Source organism: Dromaius novaehollandiae, chromosome 2 (assembly GCF_036370855.1).
Source record: "Dromaius novaehollandiae isolate bDroNov1 chromosome 2, bDroNov1.hap1, whole genome shotgun sequence".
Lineage (NCBI taxonomy): Eukaryota > Metazoa > Chordata > Aves > Casuariiformes > Dromaiidae > Dromaius > Dromaius novaehollandiae.
Genome location: NC_088099.1, coordinates 96,794,223 through 96,819,046, shown reverse-complemented (window position 1 = coordinate 96,819,046; position 24,824 = coordinate 96,794,223). Strand labels below are relative to the sequence as shown.

The 24,824-nt window shown below is 36.7% G+C and overlaps 1 protein-coding gene across 6 annotated transcripts in view; it reads left to right on the top strand.

The window, feature by feature from the left end:
• The window catches only part of CDKAL1 (CDK5 regulatory subunit associated protein 1 like 1), a 450,247-nt gene that overhangs the window by 162,095 nt on the left and 263,328 nt on the right, over positions 1-24,824 (top strand). For all 6 annotated transcript variants that reach the window (XM_064506972.1, XM_026112679.2, XM_064506971.1 and 3 more), the window contains one exon: positions 23,728-23,831. In XM_064506972.1, coding sequence (XP_064363042.1) covers positions 23,728-23,831 — 104 coding nt within the window. The remainder of the gene's footprint in view (positions 1-23,727; positions 23,832-24,824) is intronic.

The following is a 24,824-nucleotide window of genomic DNA, read 5'->3' as shown; positions in this document are numbered from 1 at the left end:
AACTCCCAAGCAAATATAAAGTGATGTAATTACTTTGGCCCTATCTGAGCTTATTGTATTAAAATAGACACTTTGAATTCAGTATTGAGCTCAAACGTGTATTCCATGCCAGAGCATATAATGCAATTTAGCCTCAGAAAACACAGGGGTAGTAATCCTGGAAAGACAGTGTATATTCTTGTGAAAGGAGATCTCTGCTTTTCACGACTCTTTTTTTGTATTTTAATCTGTATTTTGCATATACATAACTTTAGTTTCCAACTCTACTGTACACTAGGCATGTATTTAACCATATCAATCTGTTTTGCTTTGGCACAGCAATTCACAGAATAATACATATAATGAAAATGTGTGAAATGTTTGAAATGTATAATGAAAATGCACAACTGTTTGTGCCTATGGAAGGCATTTTAATATTTATCATACCATCTGAAAAGCTAGTATTCCAAAACTTGCAGAAACCACACTACTGTAACAGAGGGAAGAGGAAAGAGTTGTTTACAACAGAAAGTTTTAACAGTCTACTTTTTTGCCTAAGGTGTCTTTCCACTGCAACTTACTGTAACATCCAAGGTCATTATTTCCTAATTAGTATATTTAAATAAGGTATTGATGACAGTCTCTGAAACATTGCTCTTTTTCAGTTATTACTTATTTTTTGCAATTTTAATATTTCACATTTAAAGAAGATATAAAAATATTACAGTAGTTTATTTATCTAAAGCAGTCTGCTAGATTATCTGTAACTGCTACGTAGTGACGACATCATCGAGAACATACAAAAGGGGAAAAAATTGAATTACCAGATATTATCAGGAAGAAGTGATATATGGGTGTGGGTCACATTCTCCTCTTACCAATTGTCTTGCTTTTAGTCATTCCTACATTTCAAAGTGAGTTCTGTGCTCTCTGTTCTGTGTCCCCATCACTGAGGATGTGTCCTCTTCACCTATGCTTCCTGAAGAGTGGAAAGTATTGTGTTCTACTAGTTAGTTTACTTTGTTGGTCTGCGTAAAGAGTAAATTAAGAACGAGCAGTTAGTTGAGTTGGGAGCAGGAATGATTTGTTTCCTTTTTCCTGTTACGTAGTTTGACTTCTGTCTTCCTCCAAACATCAGAAATCAGTCACAGGTGATTAGCTAGGGTAGGTCTGTGCTTCTTTCACTACCAAAACCAATACCTCTGGTGTCTGTTTAATGGGAATTTCTCACAAACCGAAATCAATGGCTGAGGGCAAGCAGAGTTACCCCTTCGGTCATATCGGTGGAGACGGCTGAAGTCCTCTGCATTCCTCTGAGTATCAGGCATGGTCAATTTTGTTGGAATATCTGAAGTTTAGTACAATAAATCCACTTCTCCTGTAGGGAATGTGGAAGTTGTTGATGTCTTTGGTTTCTCTTACTCTTGCACGTGGTAGTTTTGCCATTTGTACTGATCTGTATTATGGAAGATTGCTTTGAAAGGTAGTGAATGTGAAGTAAACATTCTGCAGACTCTTCTGGAGTGAACGTCTCTGTTAGCATGCTAACCTAAAAGGAGGATGACCTTGAATTCGAGGTGACCTCTCAAAAAGAGAAAGATGGTTATCCACAAAAAGTTTGTTACATACCTGTCTTCATTTTATAATAAGAGTATAAACATTTTTTCACTAAGGATTTGCCTGAAATAAGCATTTTTTTTCTCTTATGCTTTATTACTGTTGTCTTTCTGCTTTTATAATGCACATCTCTTAATTTATGTCATTGTTACCCTACTGTCTTACTTCTTCCTCATTTTTAGTGCCTTCATCTCTTGAAGTCCACTCACTTCTTTGAACTCAAATCATGCTCAGTACCATCCATGGACTTCTAAGTATAGAACTTGTTAAACTCTTTTGCTACAACATCTGAATTTGTCTGAACCCATGCTGTCTCAGTTCAGTCACAAAGTAATCTTGAATTGGACTTCTTTACTTCCCACGTATGGACAAGAGTGTGATCCCCTGCCAAGAGCTGTTTTGAGTAAAAGGATTTCAGATCTTAGAGGACGTGTTCGTTAGTACATCAGATAGCGGCAGTTGTGACGTTATTTGTGGTATGACTTCAAGATTAGTATTCATTTCTTTGATTGTCTTCCTTGTTGCTGGTGTCAAATGCTGTTTGAATGCATCTAAGATGGGTGTTTATTTTTAAGAACAGCATGCGTTGTCTCCTATTCCAAACAATGTTCAGTCAATTCTTTGTTAAGTCTGCTGATGTATGACATGTCAGAATGAGTCCAGTAGATAGTGGTTCCTTTGGTGTTATTCTACTATTCAAGATGATATACAATGACAATTTCATAATATCTGCTAATACTTCCAGCTTTACTGTAATAATTTTTTTTCGTTCTCCTGTTTTTATAATGAGGGATTTTGCATCTGGTTCTTCAGTGGTGAAGTTGGATGACATATCAAAGTAAATTGGTGTCTAATCTGCATTATCCATTTGGCTCTTTACATAATCCAGTCATATGCTTCTTACATGCAGTGAGGTGTTTCTCAGTGTTGTGAGAAGGTACGTGTTGGTAAAGTGAAGTTCTTTGCCATCGGCAAAAACCATTACAACACATCATTCGTATACAACAAGCATTACTGGCCTTGAATTCTTGCTGTGAAATATTTTGTGCTCATGTAATTTCTTGAGCTATCAACGATTTCCTGTGTTCCTGGGAATTCTTATTAAAGTATGCATAAATTCTACAACTGTTCGGGTCTTTTTTTGCAGCTGCCGAAAAATTTCTCCCTTGAGTTGGAATAAAATAGTTTGTTTTTGCACATTTGCCTCCTTTACGTAAGTTCTTCCCAGCCTCACGGATCTTTTTCTGCATATAGTGCCACCATGATTAAAATTTGTATCATACCTTCTTCTCCTTATGCATTCTGTTACGTTTCCTTTTGCTCTTGTAAGTTTCATCTTCAGGAAAATTTGCTGTTTCACAGTTCTCTTAAAAGATTCACGGAGACTTATAAAAGTTGCCAAAAATTGCTGTGGAATTCTCTGAACTACAGTACACCACACAACTTTGCAAGTCAGTGAGAAAAACAGCAATAATCACATGCTTGTACTGCGTCATCTCATTAAAACTTTGGGCTGCTTCAGGCATATTTGTGCTCCTTCGTCACTAGGTGGCTTCTCACACTCCACAGTTGTATTACTCTGTTAACCCAAAAGGAAGATGACCAGAATTTAAGACGATCCACAATTTTTAAGCTAAGCTACTTGGGTGGGAGGGAGGGTGAAGGACGTTGAGTTCCTTTTGTGTAACTATGCTATAAAGTTTTCTGCAGTTTCGAGTGATTCCTTTCAGTACTGTATTCCTGATTTATTTCCAACTGTGATTCAGAAAATAGACAGCTTTAACATATTTGGAATCTGCTTACAGGTTAGCACAGAATATTTTAAAGGGGCTTTCTGCCTGCCTTTTTGACAGATGCCTACAGGCAGAAGTATGTTTGGATCACAGAATGAGCTATGTGTCCTAGTCTGCTTGAATGAGAAAAGATGATTTTGAAGTTCCTTGCAATATCATACGTCCTAAATTCTGACCCCAGTATTCTTTCTGAGGTTGGAGATAAATTCCTCTGTGTTGAGAAAAGCATTCGTTTGTGTCCCTTCTCTTCATGCCCGCATACGTATTTCCTAAGGGACATCTGGGCAGAATCCCAAGAAACATTTTTTTCATTTCTCAGATTACAGTAAATACTGAGAAATAACCTCATATTTAGTACTTATAATTGATACTCTGTTGCCTTTACTCCCAGCTTTTCACATTAAAAAAAAATCAAAACTAAAAAACAAAACAAGCACTAGAGAAGGCTTTCTTCTGAAAAAATCCTGCTTTTCTGAATGTATGTTAGTGCAAGAAATGCCTGTGCATTTATATATTCATCGCTTGGGGTTTTCTTTTTTTCTTTTTCTCTTCTCTTCATTTTGGCCTATTTTAAACAATGTTATACAGCTTGAGTGTTTAAAGTTAAGTGACTGTGTCTGTACTGCTCATTGACTGAGTCAGATAACTTTAGTTGCCTAATTCTGGCAACCTCTTTTGTTAGCATTGGTAAAACTTCCTACATGTCAACTAAAATGAAAATGATATACGACAGAATTGTCCTAGCTCTAACTGACTAGGAACATTGCTCCACATATTGTGAGTCAGTGGGTACGCCATCACAAATGAGCTTTAGTCATGTACATTGAGCAAGTACAGTTATTTCAATACTGCATCTCTGCACAGTTGTGGTCACTCAGTTTTGATCTGACCTCCCTACTCTTGTCAAAACAGTCTACTTGAAGTATCTGTTGTGTCTTGTTAGGTCAAGATGGCATTTTTTTTGAGGCCTGAAAAGGTAATGTCATAAGGGATGCATACGAAGAGAAGTCAGAATTGAGTGATTTTATATCTGAAACATACTGTGCTTGGATTTGGTCTTAGGCTTGACTTGGACATAATTTTAATTGAAAAATTTTCCCCTGAGTAGAGTGGTCTCCAAAAAATGTACATTTTGCATTATCTGCTGAAATACCTAAATGTATGTTTTATGAGATTCTCACTGACTTTTATAATTTCTTAAGCTTTAAGAAAAATAGGGAGGATAAAGGTATTTTAGCTGTAAACATCAGTATGTGACTTAAGAGTAAAATCACTAAATATACTTTTAAAAAATAAAACAATTAATAACTGGAAAGTTTAATATTAAGACTGTGTTTGGCAGAAATTACTAGTGACATAAAATCCAATGTTTCAAGATTATTAACCTTAACATTAGACATAGTGTTTTGTATGTGCTAATATTTTTCTTTAATTGGGGGGAGGGAGGAAACAAGACCTGAAAATTAAATAGCATGCTTTAATTCTGTTATTTATGATTAAATTCAGATAAACTGTTTTCTAAAGTGATTTTTTTAACCTTTAAGCTTTCATAAGTCATTACTTTTAAGGCAATTTATAGGATGGCTATGCTAATTGCAGTGTATTCTCCTCGATCTATTCTTATAGCAAATCCATTTCAAAATCTGGATTTTTATGGTGGGATGAAATTTTTCTGTTATTGAAAAAAGCCTTACAATTTGCATATTTTTTACATTATTATTCTTGACCTTGATTCTTGAAATGCAAGATAGTTTAAAAATTTTTCAGATTCCTAAACGTAAAAGCATGTTATTCACAACCATACTGAACTGAGTAATGGTTTTATTTGTGCTTTTATTAGTCTAATAAAAAATAAAATGCCTAGAGCAAATTTCTGCACTCCTTCTCCTTTTGCTTTTTCTCAAAGATGCGTGTAAGAAGTAGTAGTATTTATATCATGGATAAGTTTCAAAGAGGCAGTTTCAGTCCCCAGTCCCATCCTGTCCCCACCTATCCCCCATTTTGGAATTTAGGCAATAAAATTTTGCCTGGAAACATAACTTTTTCTCCAGCAGGATGGCATATTAAAAAAACTGTTGAAGTATTTGCTTTAACCTTTCTGTTGCACCAGGACAAACCTACTTCACTGGACAAATGTGTGTTATAGTAAATACCTGCTAGTACAGATGAGACGAAACTCCTGAGTTTCTGGTCCCTTGAGGGTTCAGGTATGTTTCTGCAAGTTGCAGCTTGAGGAGCTGAGGCTACTCAATAGGTAGATGCTGAGAGTTTCCTGCTCCTACGCTGGAGAGCACAGTGCACTACTTCTTCACCAAATGGAAAATTAAAAAAAAAAAAGACAGACTGTGAAAGAAAAGGTAATTCCTTCCTTCACCGTCTGGATACTGCTTGTGTGACGGCACGGGAGGTCCATGTCTGTATGTGGCTTTTTATTTATAAGATAGTTTCTTGTTGAGTAGCATGGTCCCATAAAGAAGTGAACATTTGAAAAGTGTCTGGAGATGTTTCTCCTCTGACTGATTCATAGCTGTATTTGGGATCCCTCCATGTAGTGGAATAATTCACTGTAGCAGACACACTAGTGAAAATATTTTACAGATTCCTTCTCTCTTCGGAGAGAGTAACTATTAATTTTCTTACCTGAGTGGTCGATATCCCTGCTTGTCCGAAGTCCAGGTTTGAGTGAGAAGAAAAAAATGGTGGTAAGATAAGGTCTTGGATCCCTACTTAGGCTACAAGAAACAAAAATGAGTAACTGATTTTTTTTTTTTTTTTAAGAATGCTAATACTGGTTACATTCTGTTGAAGGCTGAAGCTTGTACACATATTCTATGTTTACTTCTGCTCTGACGTATAGTAATAGCTTAAGATGCGCAAAAGACTTAAGGCACTGAGTACTGTGTCTAGAAAATTAAGTTCAGGTATTTCTCTGTGTTGGTATGTAGCTCGATGATAGTCTTCTATAGAACTCATGAAAGTAAAAGCTGCTTGCATGTCATATCTCCAGCACTGTCCCTGAAGTTCCTTTTCATAAGTCTGATAAAGAGCTTCTGGCTCCTGTCATTAAATAAAACATCTTCACAAACATGAAAGGTCTTATTTGGATTGAATCTAAATATGACAGTTATAGTTGACTGTGTAGTGTTGGCTCCTGTATATCATCATGTCAAGAAGGCAGTGCTTTAAACCTCTGTTTAATCTGTTCCTTTCTCCTTTGGCTTTATTTTCTTCTTCAAGGGCTCCCCTTGTTGTCCTACCTAACAAAAACATGAATTAAGATGAGGTATGTGCGTTTCTGTTATGAAGAGTGAAATTTACTCTGTGTGGGTGCTGGGGGTGGGGGGAGTTCCTCCTCCTTTCTTGGTTTCCCTTCTAGCAAACTCAGTCCAAAGTCTGCAGAGGCTGCCTACGTCCCCCTTTGCACAGCATTGCCAAGGAGTCTAGGAACCAGATTGTTCTCTTCGTGGGGTTTGGTCGGTAATAGTTAAAACAGAACTTACCCTTATATATGGGATTTAGTTATATGACCTTTGTTGAGGGATGGAGAGAGAAACTTTCCCTGCCATAGCTCTGTTTGCTTTTACTTTAAGGAAAAAGAATAAAGGTTCGTGGCAGAGTGGAGGGGTTCTTGTTAGGAAATGAAAATTTAATTTCACTTTAACCTCTTCTGTTTGTAACAAGTTACACTGAGCCATTATGGTTTTGAGAACTATAGTTGCCTTCCCCTTTTTGCAGGAATTTTTCAAATCTGTAACTCAGGAATGGCTCGGGGACTTCTGTGATTCTGTGATATTTAAAAAAATATAAGCAGCAAGGGGGACCCCCCCCCCCCCCCCCCGATTCTCTGGGAAAGACCAACACTATGGATGACAGTGCAGTTGCTTAATACTGGGGGAGGCCATCACTCAGAGGTAACTGTTACAATGTGACACCTTAGAAAGAATTAGTCTGAACTGTGGGTTCCCCATTCTGTAGGAATGTATCCCCATTTCCTGACTTAAAAACATTTCCTTTTCAGTGCTGTAAGCCTACCTAGTCTCAGGAAAGAGGAACAGTAGTTCCAAATTCCCTGCTTGCCTGCTGGGCAGAGTGAAATATTCCCACTGGAAATACCCAGCCCCAAGCTTCTGTCTTTGTAACTTAACATGCTGAATTTCATAAGCTTGATTTACAGCAAGACTTTGATGCTTTTCTCTTTTTTATCTTCTTTAATTCCTGCTGTAAAACATATGTTTTCTATTTTTTCCTAAAGTAACCATGCATAACTTTTGTTTTTGGATTTTATCTCTTGGAAGAGAAATAGTGTTCTATCATTTTTTAGGAATTTTGTTGATGTGTGTGGACTTTATGAAAAGGAGCTATTTAAGCAAAGGTCAAGTACAGAATTGTCACTCATCACATGCTTATCTAACTTATTTTTAAACTAATACACAAGTGCCTAACTATCACATGGTCTTTCTTGCATTGCAGACTGGTGCCAGACTTAGTGTCTTTTTTTGTTTGTTTGTTTTTAAGAGATAAATGTCTAGTGGTGTTTGTTTTTAGTGAGTGTGTTTTTAAGTCATGTATATTGTGTAATGTTACTTTGCTTCTAAAGTTGAATCATTTTGCAGAAGGTAGCATAAGTCTCCACATTTTAAGTTGGTATTAGGCTTAAAACTGCAGCTGGGGAAATATTTATTGAAGGATTTGTTTAGTCATCCACGTTCCTGTGTTCCAACAGTCTATGTTTTACATCCTTGTTAAACAGTTTAAAGAAAAACTCACTTTACTATTGGGTTTCAGTTTTTTTCCTGTGAATTAGCTTTTTTTTTCTTAAAAACATTTCTTTTCCAAAACTACAGATCGTTTACCCATACCTGTTATTTAGAAAAGTAAAATAATATACTAATTTAATATAACTGCTCAAGCACATACTGAAATTTTGTCTTTTGTTTTAGAAATATTTCTTTGTTATATTAAAGTGTAATAACTTTGAGATACTGTTTATAATTGTAGCAATTAAATGAGGAGTAGTCTAGATGAAAGTTTTAAGTAACAGAAGGGAACATGTCATAACAGGTTATGCCAAATGCAGCGCAGGATACTATGGGCTGCCTTTGCCCCAAGGGCACATTGCTGGCCAGTGGTCAGCTTGCACCCCAGGACTCCCGGGTCCTTCTCTGCAGAGCTGCTTTCCAGCAGGTCAGCCCCCAACCTGTGCTGGTCCATGGGGTTATTCTTCCCTAGGTGAAGGACTTTGCACTTCCCTTTATTTAAGTTCATGAGGTTCCTCTCTGCCCATCTCTGCCCATCTCTCCAACCTGTCGAGGTCCCTCTGAATGGCAGCACAGCCCCCTGGTATGTCAGCCACTCTGCCAGTTTTGTATCATCGTTGTTTCATGGGCATACTTAAATGTTAGCACTCTTGTGTGGGAACAGGCCACATGTTCCAAGTTAGTTAGAAATATATGTATGTAAAAATCACAGAAATAGTATAAAACTTGTACTCAGTTCTGTATCATTCCTTTTGTAGTTTATATATGTTCCCTTTTCCTCTCTTTATGCACTAAGTACATGTCCCTTGAACGCATACTGAAAGCTGGGTTCGTGCAAATTGCATTTTCCAGACACTTTATAAACAGCTAATATCTAACATATGCATTCTTTTGCAATTCAAACAGCTGCAGAACTTATCTCAGAGACTACCATGGGAATTTTAATCATTAAATTTAAGTTAGGCCCTATTTCTGTATTGCCAATGTGTTCTAGCAGTTTATTTGCTTTACAGCTGTTGTTTTTTTGAGTGGAAATATAGTAAGATGGCATAGTTTGTAGACTTAAAATCAGATATGGGAGTGACCATACATTTTAATAAAATAGTAACAGTTAACTAAAATAACACAGTGCTTGTGAGATATGCTATAAAATGATTTTGAAAAATAAAAGGTGGTGTGAAATAATGGTATTTACTATATATTTTTTTAAGACACTGGGTTCCTGTGATAGCAGAAGGGACAGTCTGAAGGGCTGTGATTTATTATGATTTTTCTGTTCTGCTTTCCTAGTGTCTCCTCTTTCGAATGCAATAGTTGTGGATTAGAGTTCATCTTCTTGTCCCTCATTGTCTCAATACAATTAGTTTAACCACAACAACTTTTTGCATCTGTCTTAGTTTCCAAAATGCCATTTATTTTGGGGGGAGGATGGATTAGATAAGCATATGAGTATACAAGTAAGGCAGGTAAAATAAGTATATTCTAACTAGGATTTTGTAATACTTGTAGCTACAAACATTTGTTTGAACATAAATTGTTCAAAAAAATGTTCCCAATATATCTGTGGCTGGAAAAATGCCCCCCCAACCTGCCAAATGATTTTAAAATTGTTCAAAAATAAGGATGTTCTTGCTGAGAAATGGTGTGTAGGCTGCAGCTCTCTGGTACATTGTATGAAAACAGTGCTGAAATACAAACAGCCAAAGTAGATCTGCACGTTTGCTCTATTTTTGGTGGGGGAAAAGTTACATTGTTACAAGAGCATAGGGCTTGCTCTGTCAGGTATTAAAATACTGGGAATGAGTTTTTCAGTGCTAACTAGTTTTGTTTCTTTTGCTACATTTCAGATGCCCTGGGTGTTTGTGCATATAACAATGCCATTTTCCTTTTAGGGTATTCTGCTGCATAGGTTGGCCCAGTTTATGAATGTTCAGCAAAAGCAGAATAAGGCTGGGTATTCTTTGATTTTAATAAAATGAATTTGATATGAAAAAGAGGTTACAAGACTCTTAGATGGGAAAATATTCTTGGCAAAATGCTGTATTCTTTTGTGAAGAATGTATAAATGTATATTCCTTTAAGTAGCACTTATTGTTAACTAATGTCTCATAAAGGTAATACTGCTATTGTTCACTTAGTCCTCTGGTATCTGCTGTCCTCCTACTCTTTTTTCCTTAGGAGTTGTCTAGGGTTTATCTTGGCTATATTTGAATAATATATACCTTGTTTTATTTTGAATAATTTTCTTATGGAATTAATATGTGGATAAAGGTAATGGTCCTTTTTGAAATTAAATTGTGCAAGTAATAGTGTAAATACTTAGTAAATACAGCGGCTTTTTTGTATGTATCTAAATCAGCTGAAATGGCTGGAATAATGCTCTTCTGAAAAGTGAATCATAATGAGACAGACCTATCTCTGTCAGTTGTACTGAGGCTAAAAACGCAGACTCTATAGACTGTATAAACTGCCTCAGACATGAACAGATGCACAATACACTGTCCTATGTGCTTGTTGAGAGACTTCTTTTCTTTGCTATTTGTACAGTACATTCAGTTTTTCTTTTTCCCATCGATTTGTTTTATACTTGTGATGTAGGTTTGTCTGCAGCAGGTTAGAAGAGAGTTTAGGATTCTTAAGTGAATCCAAGTTAAGTGCATTTACAAGTTTAAATGTAGCCAGATATAAGTCATAACAAAGCTGACAGTTTGCCGATTTTTTTTTATAAGACTTGTTTACAGTTTGGGTTGGTTTGAACATTTTCAAAGGATCGTGGAGATGTTCAGATATACTATTTTCAGGGAACTAAATTATGGGCTTTACACAGTTACTATATGTATGACTATATTAAGCTTAGAGGAATATTGATTAATGTTACACATAAGTAAAGGAAGGCAAAAAGCAAAGTGGGATTTAAATGGCAGATCATAACTGCATAGACAGGAAAGAATGCATAGCCACGTGCACTCACATTCTCCATGTCCACTGTATGGATATGGTGCCCCCGCAGTGCCCAGTGTTCGTTGTTCCTGTGGAGGAATATGAAGACGGTGCCGACCTAGTTTGCACAGAATTGGATATCTCTGTCACCTCTACAATCACAAAGTTCTCACACTTTCTTCTGTGGACTCTTATCTGACCAAAGCACCAATACTATGCTTGGGAATATTTTACTGATGTCTGGTTATTGCCTGTCTGCCGTAACAAACTACTGGGTGAGATTCTTACCTGTTTCTCTACTAATGTGAGCCATCAACTTGTCATGGTATACTTATGGACAGTATATGACCATCATGTTAGTATCACATTCTAAATGTATGTGATAACAAACTGTTCCAAAGTTATTAAATGTTGCTACTGTTTGTGGTATATTTTATCTCATGCTATTCTCTAGTTTTCATTGTGCCCTGACTTGGTCTTTCTCTGCTTTGGTTTTTCTTATCTCCGTAGTTGAAGCAATGCTTCCTGGGGTGTTGGAAGCATGCTGTGCTTCCCGTGTGTGTGTGTCTGTGTCTGTTTGTCTCTCACACACACGTGTGTGTGCATGCACACATACATGCAGACACAAATGATGCTGTGGTAGAACAAGTGTGGGGGTTGCAAGAATGGATAGCATTGGTGCTGGGTTCCAGCCTCTCAGAGGTTAGATAAGCTCTGGTGTAACCTGTTCTGATACTTGACCACTGTCACAAAAAATATTCTTCCATGCGTCTAATGGGAATTTCCTGTGTTCCAGCTTGTGTCTGTAGCTTCTCATGCTATCACCTCACACTTCCAAGAATAGTCCATCTTCTCTGTACCCTCCAATTGGCAATAAGATCACTTCCTCCTAAGGCTGGACAAACCTAGTTCTCTTGGGCTCTCCTCATGTGTCATGCGCTCAAGTTCCATTATCATCTTGGTGGCCCTCCACTTGATTTGCTCAGGTATGTCAATGTCTCTCTTGTCCCAGGGAGCCCAAAACTCAAGACAGCACTACAGATGCAGTCTTACAAGTCCCAAATAGAGGGCACTTACCATCTCTTGCAAATACAGTCCAGGATACAGTTGATCACCTTCCCTGTAAGGGCACGTTGCTGACACATGTCCAATTTGTTGCCCACCTGGGCCCAAAGTCCTTATCTGCAAAGCTGTTTTCTAGCCAGTCACCCCCCCAGCCTGCACCTTTGTCGGGGTTATTCCATCATAGCCGCAGGACTTCTTACTTGCCTTTGTTAAACTTCATGAGGTTCCTTCCCATTAGTCTGTTTCTCCAGGCTGTTGAGGTCCCTCTGACTAGCAGCCCTGCCCTCCCCTAGCTGTTGGTGGTGTTCATGATTTGCCTTCACCCACATTGTTAATAAAGACATGAAACAACACTGGTCCCAATATTAATCCCTGAGAAATGTCATTACTAACTGGCCACCAGTTAGACTTTGTACTGCTGACCACAATCCTTTGAGCTTGGCAGTTTTTCATCCACCTTGTTGTCCGCATATCCAGTTCATATCACAGCAATTTGGCTTTAAGGATATTCTGGGAGATTGTGTTGTAGGCCTAGCTAAAATCAAGGTGTATGACATCTACTGCCCTTCTGTTATCCACAGAGCCAGCCATCTCGCTGTAGAAGGCAAGGCCAGATCGCCTCTGTTGCTTCAGCCAATCCAGCCTCACAGGGAAAATTTCATTTTGAGTCATGTTTATAAAGGCAAACAAATCTCCTGTAGTATGATGTTCTCAATGTTATAAAGGTGTGTATGTAGAGTAACACTTCCATGCTGTGGACCTGTAAAAATAACTGTTCCAGATTAATGTAGATTCATAAGGCCTTCCTGTGCCCCAACCTTTTTGTGTAGCTGGCTCCCTCCCTGCCTAAAACCAAGCTGGCGAGGAGGCAATGGTGGCTGACCTGGAGGTGGCTGCAGCCTCCATCCTGCCCCAAAGCTCTGCCAGATCTGACATGCGAACATAATGTGATAACCCTGTTTATTGGTGAAAGCGTTCCTGTAGCTCTGCGAAGCTGTTCTGCCGCGCTTACCAAACAAACCGGTGACGTTCGTTGTTACAGGGGCTTGTGCAGGCTGTTCAGCAGCTGAGGAGCTGCTGTTTCTGAAGCTGTCGGTGCAGGGCTCCCATCGTCCAAAAGGCTGGGCCTTTTTAAGAAGCCTGTTAAAGCTGAAAAACATTTTGATATCAGACACTGCAAAGATAATGTTGTTGTAGCCAAATGTAGCTATGGATATATTTAACAGAAAAAAAAAAAAGACCTTCCATTTATTTAAGTGTTGACTAAGGCGTGTAAACAACTGAATTGCTGAGCTACTTTGTGTATTGTCTGTCCGCTCTTTTTTTGTTAGGTTTTGCATTTGATGACTAGAGCTGCCTCTTCTATATTTTCCAGACTGTAATGTCTAGAAGGCTGTTTAGATCCAGAATCCCCAAGGGCCCCTCTGGCCTGTTTTTAGTGCTCTGATTTGTGCATTATGTGCTTTATTCATGATCTTTCTGAATTTCTTTTAAATGGCTGACCGTATGTAACTCACTGAGCTGTAATGAAGGTGACATAAATAATCAAAAGTGTTTTCTTTAAGTCTAAACAGATTAAAAAAAAACTAGATGTCCCTGTTTGTGTTTAAAAAGAGAAGAAAGCTAGCAAGTTATGGTTTCTGTCAGAGTTGGCAGCTGTTGAACTGGAAAAGTTTCAGACTCACCACAGACTAGAGTGGTTAAAGAGGAAATCAAAGCATACAAATGTTAGCCAACCAGCTTGGAATAAAGTCAGACCATTCCAGTCACTGGGACAGAAGAGTTACAGGCACAATGGTGACTAAATGTAAGACAACAGGAAAAAGTTAGGAGGAAGATGGAAGGAAAAAAAAAAGGGTAATATAGAAGAAAAGACAGCTGAGGAATCATTAGAAGAAGAGACCTTAAGAGAAGTAAAGCAGATGAATTAGTTGAGGATCATTAGTTATTTAGTGACTAAAGGCTACTGTTCCCTCATTTTCTGCATTTACATTATGCCTTTAGTTTCTGTAAGCCCATTTAAGTAGACTTTAAAGAGTAATACTGTAAAATAATGAAAAAAAATAGTTGTTTGAGACTTCATGCATATTTCAATGGTTTGCATAATCATTCAAAGGTAAGTACCTTAACTAGAATTTTCCTGTCCGTAAGGGGTAGTTGGGCACTGGACGGGATATGTCCGTGAAGATGATCAGACTGGTTTAGACGTATAACTCTGTAGAGGAGATTAGTTTCCTTTTCAAAATCCATTTGCAGATTCTTAAATGCGGACATAAGATCCTTGGTTTAAATTTTTATTTTTAAAAAAAAGTCAGTCATTGGATTCTTGCAGGAATATCAATGTAAATTAGACCATTAAACTGCTTGGAAAATCTCAGAGAGCTGAGTTCAGATTGGGCAATTATGTTGAGATGTGTGGTCGTCTTTCATTTTAAGTTGACAAAGTGATACATAATGAAGCGTGCATACTTTATGATTATGTCTTTACTGCTGCACAAACACATTTTGTTTTTTTTTCTCAGTCAAGATGAACCAGTTTATCACAAGATACAGACATGACAGTTAAGAGTAACAACATAGTGTTAACTGTAAATACTGCTTAGATTTTTGTCCACACTGGAGCTTCTATCATTTCTGCTCTTGCCACAGCTGGAAGGACTTTTTTGGGCAAAAAGCTTTCTGTAGACACAATCATTGGGAGGGCTTCTTTCTTGATTATAAACGGTGAGTTTATTTTTATTACACACTTATTTCTGCCATTATATTACCCAGACAATTCAGATCCACTTTCCCACAGACATTTTACAAATACTTTTTTGGAAATTGCTCTGATGGCAATTAAAGATAAATTCTAAATTAAGCCTTCTAGTTTCAGCACTGCTGAAATATAACTTTCTTCCCCACAGGATGTTTTGATCAATGCAAAAACAAAACCTTTTATCCCAAGAATCTTTGTGGTACCTGCTGCATGTTACGGAATTAACTGCAGGCTAATGTTTCCTGTGAGATTTTACCACTCTGAAAGGTTCTGTCCCGAAAGCCATTCAGGAAATAAAAACAATAGCTCTTATCACAGGCAGGGGTCTACTTTTCAACCATGTTTTCTGTATGGGTGATTCAGGAGCTGCTAATGTGGTGAAGATACGTGGCAAATGAACTGGATTGCTTATAGAAAGCCCCTTGACTCCCCCTGCCCCTTCTCCTTTCCATTCTCCTTCCATTTGTGGAGATCAGCTGAGACTGTTTCTGAAGCAGAACTTAAAACCTACTCGTTTCCCCCACCCCATTTAGAAATCACAGTTTATTTCTTTTGATGCTTACTGTTCTTTTAGAATATTAAACAAATGAAGTAAACTTTGAAAGTTGAATTTTTAAAGCATATGAAACATCACTATTAGGCCACTCTAGGTGTTGCAGCACATTCTGTAGGTGTTATGCTAAGTCCTCTGATCCCAGTAGAGTCTGTTTCTTTAATAATATCATACAGCTGGATGATAGAAATACTAAGGCAACTCTGAAATCACGGTTCTCTAAAACTTTACAAATTAAAGCAAGCCTCCTGTCTTTAGAGGTCATTTTCTAATTACTGCTGGTTGTTATGAGTGAACTGAGATGGATAGTTGCTCTGCATGCTGAAGTAATGATCGTAGTGTATTCTGCCACTGCATATCTGGGATTGGCTGTGAGCAGATTTCTAAGGAAAGATACTTTCTCTTTAGGGTTTTTCTTCATTAGTGCTATTTGACTGAGACCAGGAGTCATGCTACTCTAAATACTGGTGCTCTGTATTAACTGTGGAAATAACAAAGTACTTATAATTCCATAGCATCTTCCGCTCTTTGTAACCACAGAATCAAATTTATCCACCTGTGCTGTTCCAGCTGAGTCATTTTCTTGATATTAATGACTGTCATGGTTTGTCTCAAAGTTGTGGTCTGCATAGCCCAGCAGCTATTTGGAAATGCTTCTAGCATAAGAAGAGCTTTAGTTTGAATTGCAGGGACAAAATCATTGCAGTTTCCAGTAAACATCTAGCAATGAATGCACTGTTGTGGGGTGGGATGTATACAGCTTAGCAATGGAATGTTTTACCTTTTAATATCAGTGTACAGTGCCTCATGATTTAATTCAAGCAATTGCACAATGTGTCAACAAAACAACCAAGAAGGTTCTTTAGATAAGCCTTAAAAATGACATTGCGCTTAATTTTGTTAATGTTAAATCATTGGCCTTAAAATGAGCAAATTGAATGTATGATATTGCTATGTAGATGTGACCTCTGAATCACCTGTACTTGGTAATAGAAATTCAGTTTCACAAAACGCAAATATTTGAAGTGCAAAATTAAATCATACATATCAAAGTAACTGAGCTGCCTTGTGTATCTCCATTCAATTAATAACTGGTGAGATATTATAAAGATACTGACTTCAAAATTCTTTGGAAGAATAAAGTTGTAATGCACCTTGATCCCATTTTGTTGGGCATAGAAAGGGTTACAGAACTCAAAAATAGCATCCAACAGTTGCATCATATTTTGAGAAAAATGTGTGCAGTCTTATACACTGTACAACGTGTCTTGAAGATTCATCCTTTTTCTACTAAAACTTTTAAGAAGTTTTTTTTTCTTTTTAAGGTGGTATTGCCATTTCAGAGTGGTTTCTAAAATATTTGACTACAAAGATAATTTGAGGGAAGCTCTGCTTTTATCACGTATCTTTTTCTTCGTAAGAAAATATTGTTGTAACACTGAGTGCATCTGTGTAGCACAGCAACTGGAAATGTCCAAGCTCACTCTGAACAAGCCTGGGTACCAGAAACAGCATTTCTGCAATAATGTGGTTTGCTGGTTAGGCTAATTAGCCTTGCTGAGAATTAGTTTGCCACTCTTTTGAAAGTCCTTTAAATCCGGAATCTTTTTAACATGAAAACAAAAATCCTCCCAAAATCTGTGAGGGAAAACATCTTCCGTGTCATAGTGGATTGAAGAGCTTTGTTGTAAAATGACCAAACTTCAAGAATAAGAGGAGATTCCTGAAAAGAAGCAGACACATTAGGCATGGTTTTTTCTTCCATAAACTACTAACTTTTCCCCTCATCCAGTGCCATTGAGTTTGATAAGAATTAGAAGATCTGGAAATGCAAAATAGCATTTATGGAGGTAAAATACTAGGTAATATTCATCATATTTAACTCTATAAATATAATAAAAATGTTAAAGTTGTGTTATTGTTATGAATGCAAAACTGTGTATGCTAAGGTGAAAAATCACTGCATGAAAAATGGTTAATTAATGAGGCCTTCTAAGGAGGTCTTAGGGTAGATGCAGAAAGCTGGTGCCAGGGAGGCTTCAGTCTTTCTGTATTTTAGACGAAGTGATGTCCCACTGTAATGTTAGTGGCACTGCACTACTGGCAGTATTTTTTTTACAGGGCAAACTTCATAAAACCTTGGAATTACATAACCAGTAGATCTCTTAAGGGCAGATATTAGTAACTGTTTTGACTAAATTGTGATTAATGGTGTTTTAATTTATGCTTGCAGTATCTAATTTGGGGGGAAAAAAGTCTTAGATCTGGGTTTCTTTTTCCTGGCTTGTTAGGTTGGTACCAAGAAAGAATTTACTGGATCGTTCAGGAAATGAAGGGGGCAATACCTGCTTCCCCTGACCCGAAATTAATCACACGTGGAGCAGCGGGGATGTTGTCAGATGACACTGTTGTAGCTATGCAGCTCTCCGATCTTGCTCACTGATGTCTGACCTTGGTCGATCACATTAAATCATATTAAATGTGAGTCAGTAACACCCTAATTACACATCGCAGTCTGTAATTGAGCTATTTTCTGATCCTTGAAAGAAAGATGTATTATACTTTTAATATCTGAGGATAAAATCCTGTCTTTGCTGAAGTTAGAGGCACAACTCTCATTAATTTAAGAGGAACCAGGATTTTGCTCATAATGTCTGTACTCTCATTCTCATCTGCTGCTGAAATCCACTGATTAGTCCCACTGAAGGAAAGTATTTATTTGTCTGCTGTGCCATAAGTATTCCTATTCATAATTAGATGCATCTGTAAGGGTTGGCCTTTCATGTTAAGTGTGTGTTTTATGAGGAATATTACTGTTTTGAAAATGAAGAGTCTCCTTTATCTAATGCACTGCTTGAGGCAATACTCATTAATCAGTGTGAAGACTGCTGTTTTCTGTCTCTACAACAAAATTTCAGGCACTTGACCAAAATATTGATGGTGTTCAATTTGGTAACATGTTGAAAAATATTTTAATGATCCACTTAGTAGTATCTTATCTATGGATAATATTTTATCTTGCTGTGAAATAGTTCTGGGGTATTGGGCACATAGCTGATTAGAGGTTAATAATTTAAAGTAAAAGTTTAATAATTCAGACCGCCTTAATAAATTTAGTATGTCAGAAAACCAGGATTTACTGTTTTGTGTTTTCGAATCACTAAAAAATTATCCAAAACATGGTGGTTACAACGATAATGACTATGTTTCCATTAATGCCTATACTGTCTTTGTGCATTAACACTCTGACCTGTATTAAGACAAATCAGCATTTACAAACTAGCTTTAAATATGTGCAGGCCTACAGTTTAACACAAAGTGAAATACCGTTTTGCAGGTATTGCCGTCCTGGCTTTTTGGTTCCATATATGTTTGATCTTTAGATGTGATGAAGGCTGACTCTTAAGGAGAGATTCATGCACTGGGCTGACTTTAGAAGATCCACTTGCTGGTGAAATCCCCTTTGTCAGAGCGAATGCTCATTTTCCCCAAATTTCCAACAACTGTTTTCCACTTGATGGACTGTGGTCTGAGTGTGCAGCAGCATGGGCATGCGTAATTTATGCTAGAAAAGTGGAATTGAGGTTGGCTTTCTAAGGGGAAAAGAAAACTACTGATACTTTATTATACTTGTGGTTTGGTTTAAATGTATGTTTTCAAGGATAGATAGTTCCTGAATCTGTGAAAAGTGGTTAGTTCAGCATTTTTACAACAAATATTTAAAATCTGCATCTTTGTTAGTTGGCTGTAGCCTGAAAGATTTCTTTTCTTTTTCTTTTCTTTTTTTTTTTCTTTTTTTTTTTTTTTTTTTTTGCAGGTTAGAATTAACAGATATGCTACAAATAGGATTTTGGATAGGCTCTTTCTAAGTAATTGCCCAGGAAGCAATTCTGAAGATACAGGGGAGGCTAATTTTATATTATTTCCTATAAGTATGGCTAGATACTAGGTTTTTTTCTTCTGCTTCTAGATACCAGGCTGTAGAGAGGAGAGGCAGTGAGAAATGAATCAGAAGCTGGTAGGTCTTGTAGAGAAGAACATTATTTGAAGACATCAAAGTGATCTTCAGTTTTCAGAGATTAATAAGTTCAGTACTCTAGTATTCCTCCTGCTGTAAAGTTTCTTAGTACCTAAATTAAGAGCAAAATACATACCCTGAGAGATATTTAATATATGTGCTATATTATATCCTATGATATATATTATCATAATATCATAATGATATACCATGAAAATATAATTAACAGATATCATTCAACCCAGATGAATCTTTTTATTTTTTGTGGCTGTTGCATTGTTTGCTTTCTTAAGGGATAAAGATAATCGTATTTTCTTAATACAATATTCAGAGCAAAAATACATGTTAACGCATTCACATGCATGTATGCGCAAACACACTTTGTAAAGAAGTTTAAAAACAAAACACCCAAAATGCTGTTAAGCAGAGAGATTTAACCTTTTATTAGCATAGTTGGGGCAGTTTGGCAAGGGCCATGTTGACAGCCTACAGAAATACCACAGACAATGTTACATGTACAATAAAGTTGACATATTTTTTCTATTTTTCTCACTTTTTTAGGTTTAGGCTTCAAAGGTTCAACTGTAAAGAGCTGATTTTCTTTCTAAATATGATGGTGAAATTAGCAAAGATACTTCTTTTAATCTTATTTTAAAATGATTCAGTTCTTCATCTAAATATTCAGTGAGACTTCTTATATTTTATGGGATGCTAAAATAACCAGTCACTAAATCATGCCACAGCATGGTTTCTGATGAGGTGAACATTAACTCGATGTCCTTATGTCTGGTATGTGATTTGTACTTTCTGATATCAGGCTGTGGGTCAGATGTTTTTACGTAGACTTGAGTATATTTTGGGAGAGCATTTAGATTCCATTTCCTGGGCCATTTAGGTCTGTTACACAGGAATAAAATTAGAAGTTAATTTTAAAATAGAATTGCTCAAGTTCTAGTTTTTGTTTAAGAAGGTTTAAAAAAAGTATCATTTTCATATGGGTTTACAGTTCAAGATGACAAAAAATTGCTAATAAACTTTCTGTTGAAAAATAGAAAGATTTCCTCCAAATTTATAATTAGTCAGACTTTTCAAATCATGGTAAATAACAAAAGTTGGTGTTACTATTTTTTCTTCCCAAATCCTTAGCTTAAAAATGAAGAATTTTAAAATTAAAATTTATATTTAAAAAACTTACTTCATCCCAAGGAATAAGTAAAATCTTAGTATATTCCTTCATTACTGCTGGCTGAAAAAATTGTACTTCATGGATAAAAGGGCTTGTGTTAATATAACCTTTTTATTATGGTAGTGGGGGAAAAATGGTGAGTTATGGGGAATATGAAATTTCTTTTAAGCTTCAGCAAAAGGGGAAGCAAAGTCTGGTTAGTGCACCAGTCATCTTTGTGATACCTGAGGCAGAATGTCAAATGGGACTTTTCAGGCATTCTTAGGACCATGATTAAAAATCAAAAGCAGAAGACACTGTTGGGGTCATGGGACAGAATTGTTTCAAGTTAAATCTGTTCTTGAAGACCTTTTAGAAATGAGGGGATAAGTCGTAAAGTCATTTTCTTTGAGTAAAACAAAGATTAGTACAAATATCGCTACTGTACACCAAACTTCTGAATGTTGGTTGTAAAAGAGCAGACACCTGCACCATACATTTGATGTTATATTCTCTTTAAATGAAAGCAGAACTGAGAAAACAACTAGAGAACTAGAAAAAGCTAACTTTGGGTGAGCCTATATGAGACAGCTACTTTTTTTTTTTTTTTTTTTTTTTTTTTTTTTTTTACTTTTTACTTTTTAATGAATGTGGGTATCTAAATGCTAGAGGATTTCTGACTGTGCCACCAAAATTATTATAGTGAATGCAGAACTTTAACATTTGCTTCTGCTGCTTGCTTCAGCTGCTGCAATGCAGCAACAAACCTCTTGCTTTAGCAATTTTACAGGATGACATATAAATATAACACGGGCTTTAATGGGATTGCTTATAAAGTGCCCTTGTGAAGATGTAGGAGTTTGCCTATGATGTTTTGCCATACCAGCATTTTCTTTTAGCACTTTGGGAACCGGGCTATGTACGGTAAGTTCAGTATTGCCCTTTAGGATGTGACAGTGTGCATCACCAATCCCTAGTGCTTCTCTTGAGTAGCTGTGTGGAAGCCAGCTGGCTTGACTTACTGAATGATGTGGAGGGAAGGAGTGTGACAGTAAGGTGTTTACATGGGAGCCTTTTTAGAAATGGAGTGTTGAGTTGGGTGGAGAGTTGTCCTTAAATAAATAAAATAAAAAGACATGCTTTGGAAGCCCAGAAGAATCGAAGGAGTGTGAAAAAGAATCACGGATGAGAGTAAGAGGGAGAAATGAGTGCCTTGTGGGGCTGAGAGGGAAAGCCCTTTGTGGCATGCTTCAGCTGGCCAGGAGCACAGCAGAGAACATTTTAGCAGTTTGTTAAGTAGGTTACGCAGATCAAATACAAACCAGTTATGTGCTTATGATCTCTTTATTCAAATCCTACTCTATTGAATGTGCTTTAAATGTTGCTTAATGAAAGGTTTTTGGTTTATAAAAGAATAATAATATATGTAAAATGATTTGACAAGTGATGAATAAATTCTTGAAGCAGGTTATGAAGGTTCAGATTTGGTGTGGGGTGTTTTTTTAACCTTTTTTTAAAGCCATTTTTAATTCCGAATAATCTCATTGCTACTGTCAAGCAGTATCTTTTCAGTTTTCTGATCTAAAACAGGTTCTTTTGGTGCAGGAGAAGGTTCTTCTGACAAGCAAGAAAAGTATTTTACTTAAATAAGACAATACATAACTTGTGACATCCAGTCTAGCAGGGAGAATCAGGAACTTTCTCAATGTCCTCTGACAGAAAGTAAGATCTAGTTGGGGGAGGGTGTCAGGGGAAAGTCAATGTAGGATGATGCAGGAGGGCAAACCAGAGACCTGCCCAATGTTCTGCCCTTCTTGAGCTACTAGTTGTGCAAAGAACATAAAAGTAATGTGTGAGGGGAATCTTTGTGAAGGAAAACCTTTTGAGTTTCAAAACAGTAATTACATTGTCATGGAGCTGCCAGACATGGTGCCAGACAAGACAGTATATTCAACTGACAAAGACAGTCTTGTAGCTGGTGACTTCTTCAGAAAGCGTAGGGCATTATACCTTTTCATTGTTGGTTTAGAAGTTCTATAATAATACTCCTGTAGCTTGAGCTTTGGCCTTTTCTGGCACCCAGCTGCTTTATTATATTGAAGCTGGGCCTTTCTGATTGTGAAAATGAACATAATTTAAGGTCTTCTAACAAGCATGAAGAAGCTGTGATTGCTTTTTTTAAAAAAGGTTTAAGTGTGTTAATACTAAAAAGATCATAGGGCAGTATCAGCTTTGAAAAGGGGGAGGGGGGAAATGGTATAAAGAACCCTTTAAAATTCTGCTTATTGCATTCATGGCACTGCCATGATCCAAAGACTACTCCAAGAAAAACTTGCCATGAGTGGTGTGTGGGTTTTTTCTTCCTTCTTTCTTCTTTTTTTTAATTCTTCCATCCTCTTACATTGAACTAATCTGTCTTTACTACACTGTCAGGTAAATTAAAAGAGTTCACATTGCTCTGTTTTTTCGTGGGAATTTTTCATAAGCTCCCCAGTCTCTTGGGCTAAGCTCTTTCCAGTTGGTAGTTCTGTCTTCATTATGTTATTTGTATATTTTTTTTATACAAGCCAAATGAGGGAAGGAAAAATTAACTCAAATGTGTTTTTGAGAATACCAAATTTTTTAAAAGTCTATAGTGGTCTTTCATGTGGTTTTTTTTTTTTTTCAGGTTGGTTAGATTTTAAAAAAAAATGTTAGTTGGAATTTTTCAGTAATAGAGGGTTTAGAAGTTTAGAGATTTGTCCTTAATAGTGAACCCTATTTTATTAATGGTTAACACTATAATAATTAACTCTATAATAGCTTTCTGAAAAGATGTAAATTCCCACTTGTGGGGTTTGAACACAGTTTTCACTCATTGTTTTTCAACATCTGTATAGATGTGAAGGATACTTTAAGAAAGTAGGAGGGTAAAATGCACTTCAGAGCAGTTTTAGTTAGTTTATTGATTTTAAAATGGAATAGTTCTTTGTTTCTGTCATAAATATAAAAGCTTGTTTTTTCCAGATGTATTCAATGAATACAGCTATGCATGTAAAGGTTTTCTTGGCTAGAAACTGAAATATTTTCATTTTCTAAACAGGTGTCTCAATGCATGTACCTACTGCAAAACCAAGCATGCCAGAGGAGATCTAGCAAGTTATCCCATTGAAGAACTAGTGGATAGAGCCAAACAGTCTTTTCAAGGTGAGTGTTTTTATCACTACAATAAAAAACAGCCTCTGAAGTGTACCATGTCTTGTTTTCACGTGTCATCATCTTGATGCACTATGGCTCTATTACAGTATTGGTGTTCTTGACATGTCATGACTGTGTCTGGTTTTGCCTCCACAGTAGAAAACCATGCTTTGATTAGGTCATATGCCAGTATTTACAAAAGGTAATCCACAAGCAGTATTTCATTTTGATTTTAATCTTGCTCAAATGAAGTTCCATGGAAAGGTTTGTCATAATGATGGGAATAGTGTAATATGTGGTCATTTTCCTCTATCCCTGCTTTCTTAAAAAAGGAAAGCAGTAACTTTTCTCACTCAAATGAGATTCACAGTTTCCTTTTTAACAGGTAGAATGTAGCTTATCTGCTTTAACTTCAATAGAATATTTGTAATGGTGTTGCATGGATCCAAACAAACATCAAAAGCTTTTCATGCACTACAGTACTCTCTGATTGTATCTGCCTAAATCTCCTGTGCGTGTGTGGGAGTTAGGACAACTTTATTTAATCTTAATATTTGTTCCTTGCATCTAAATTTTGCCTTTCTTTGAAAGATACAATTTTCAGATATTACCTGTATTCATTTCTGATGCAGTTTCCATAAAGGAACAGGCATAGATTCATGTATTTGTCTACCATGTTGAAAGATTATACATATATTAAAAAGAAAAAAAAAGAGGTAATACAGGTATAGCATCTCCTTCCATCTTTGAACCAAATACTTTGAATTAATATTCTAACAATAAATACCATATGTGATGTCACACCCTCTGTGGCATGTACAGACAGCGCGTGCATCGTCTCAATTATGGATCTGAGAATGTTGCAACTCTTCTAGGAAAAGGTAGGTCTCCAGCACTTCAGTGTGTTTTAAAATCCCTATTTAGAGACCCAAGACGAACCCTATTCAAGCCCATGATGAACTTCAAGCTGTTCCTTTCAGTAGTATGCAAAAAAGAATTCTT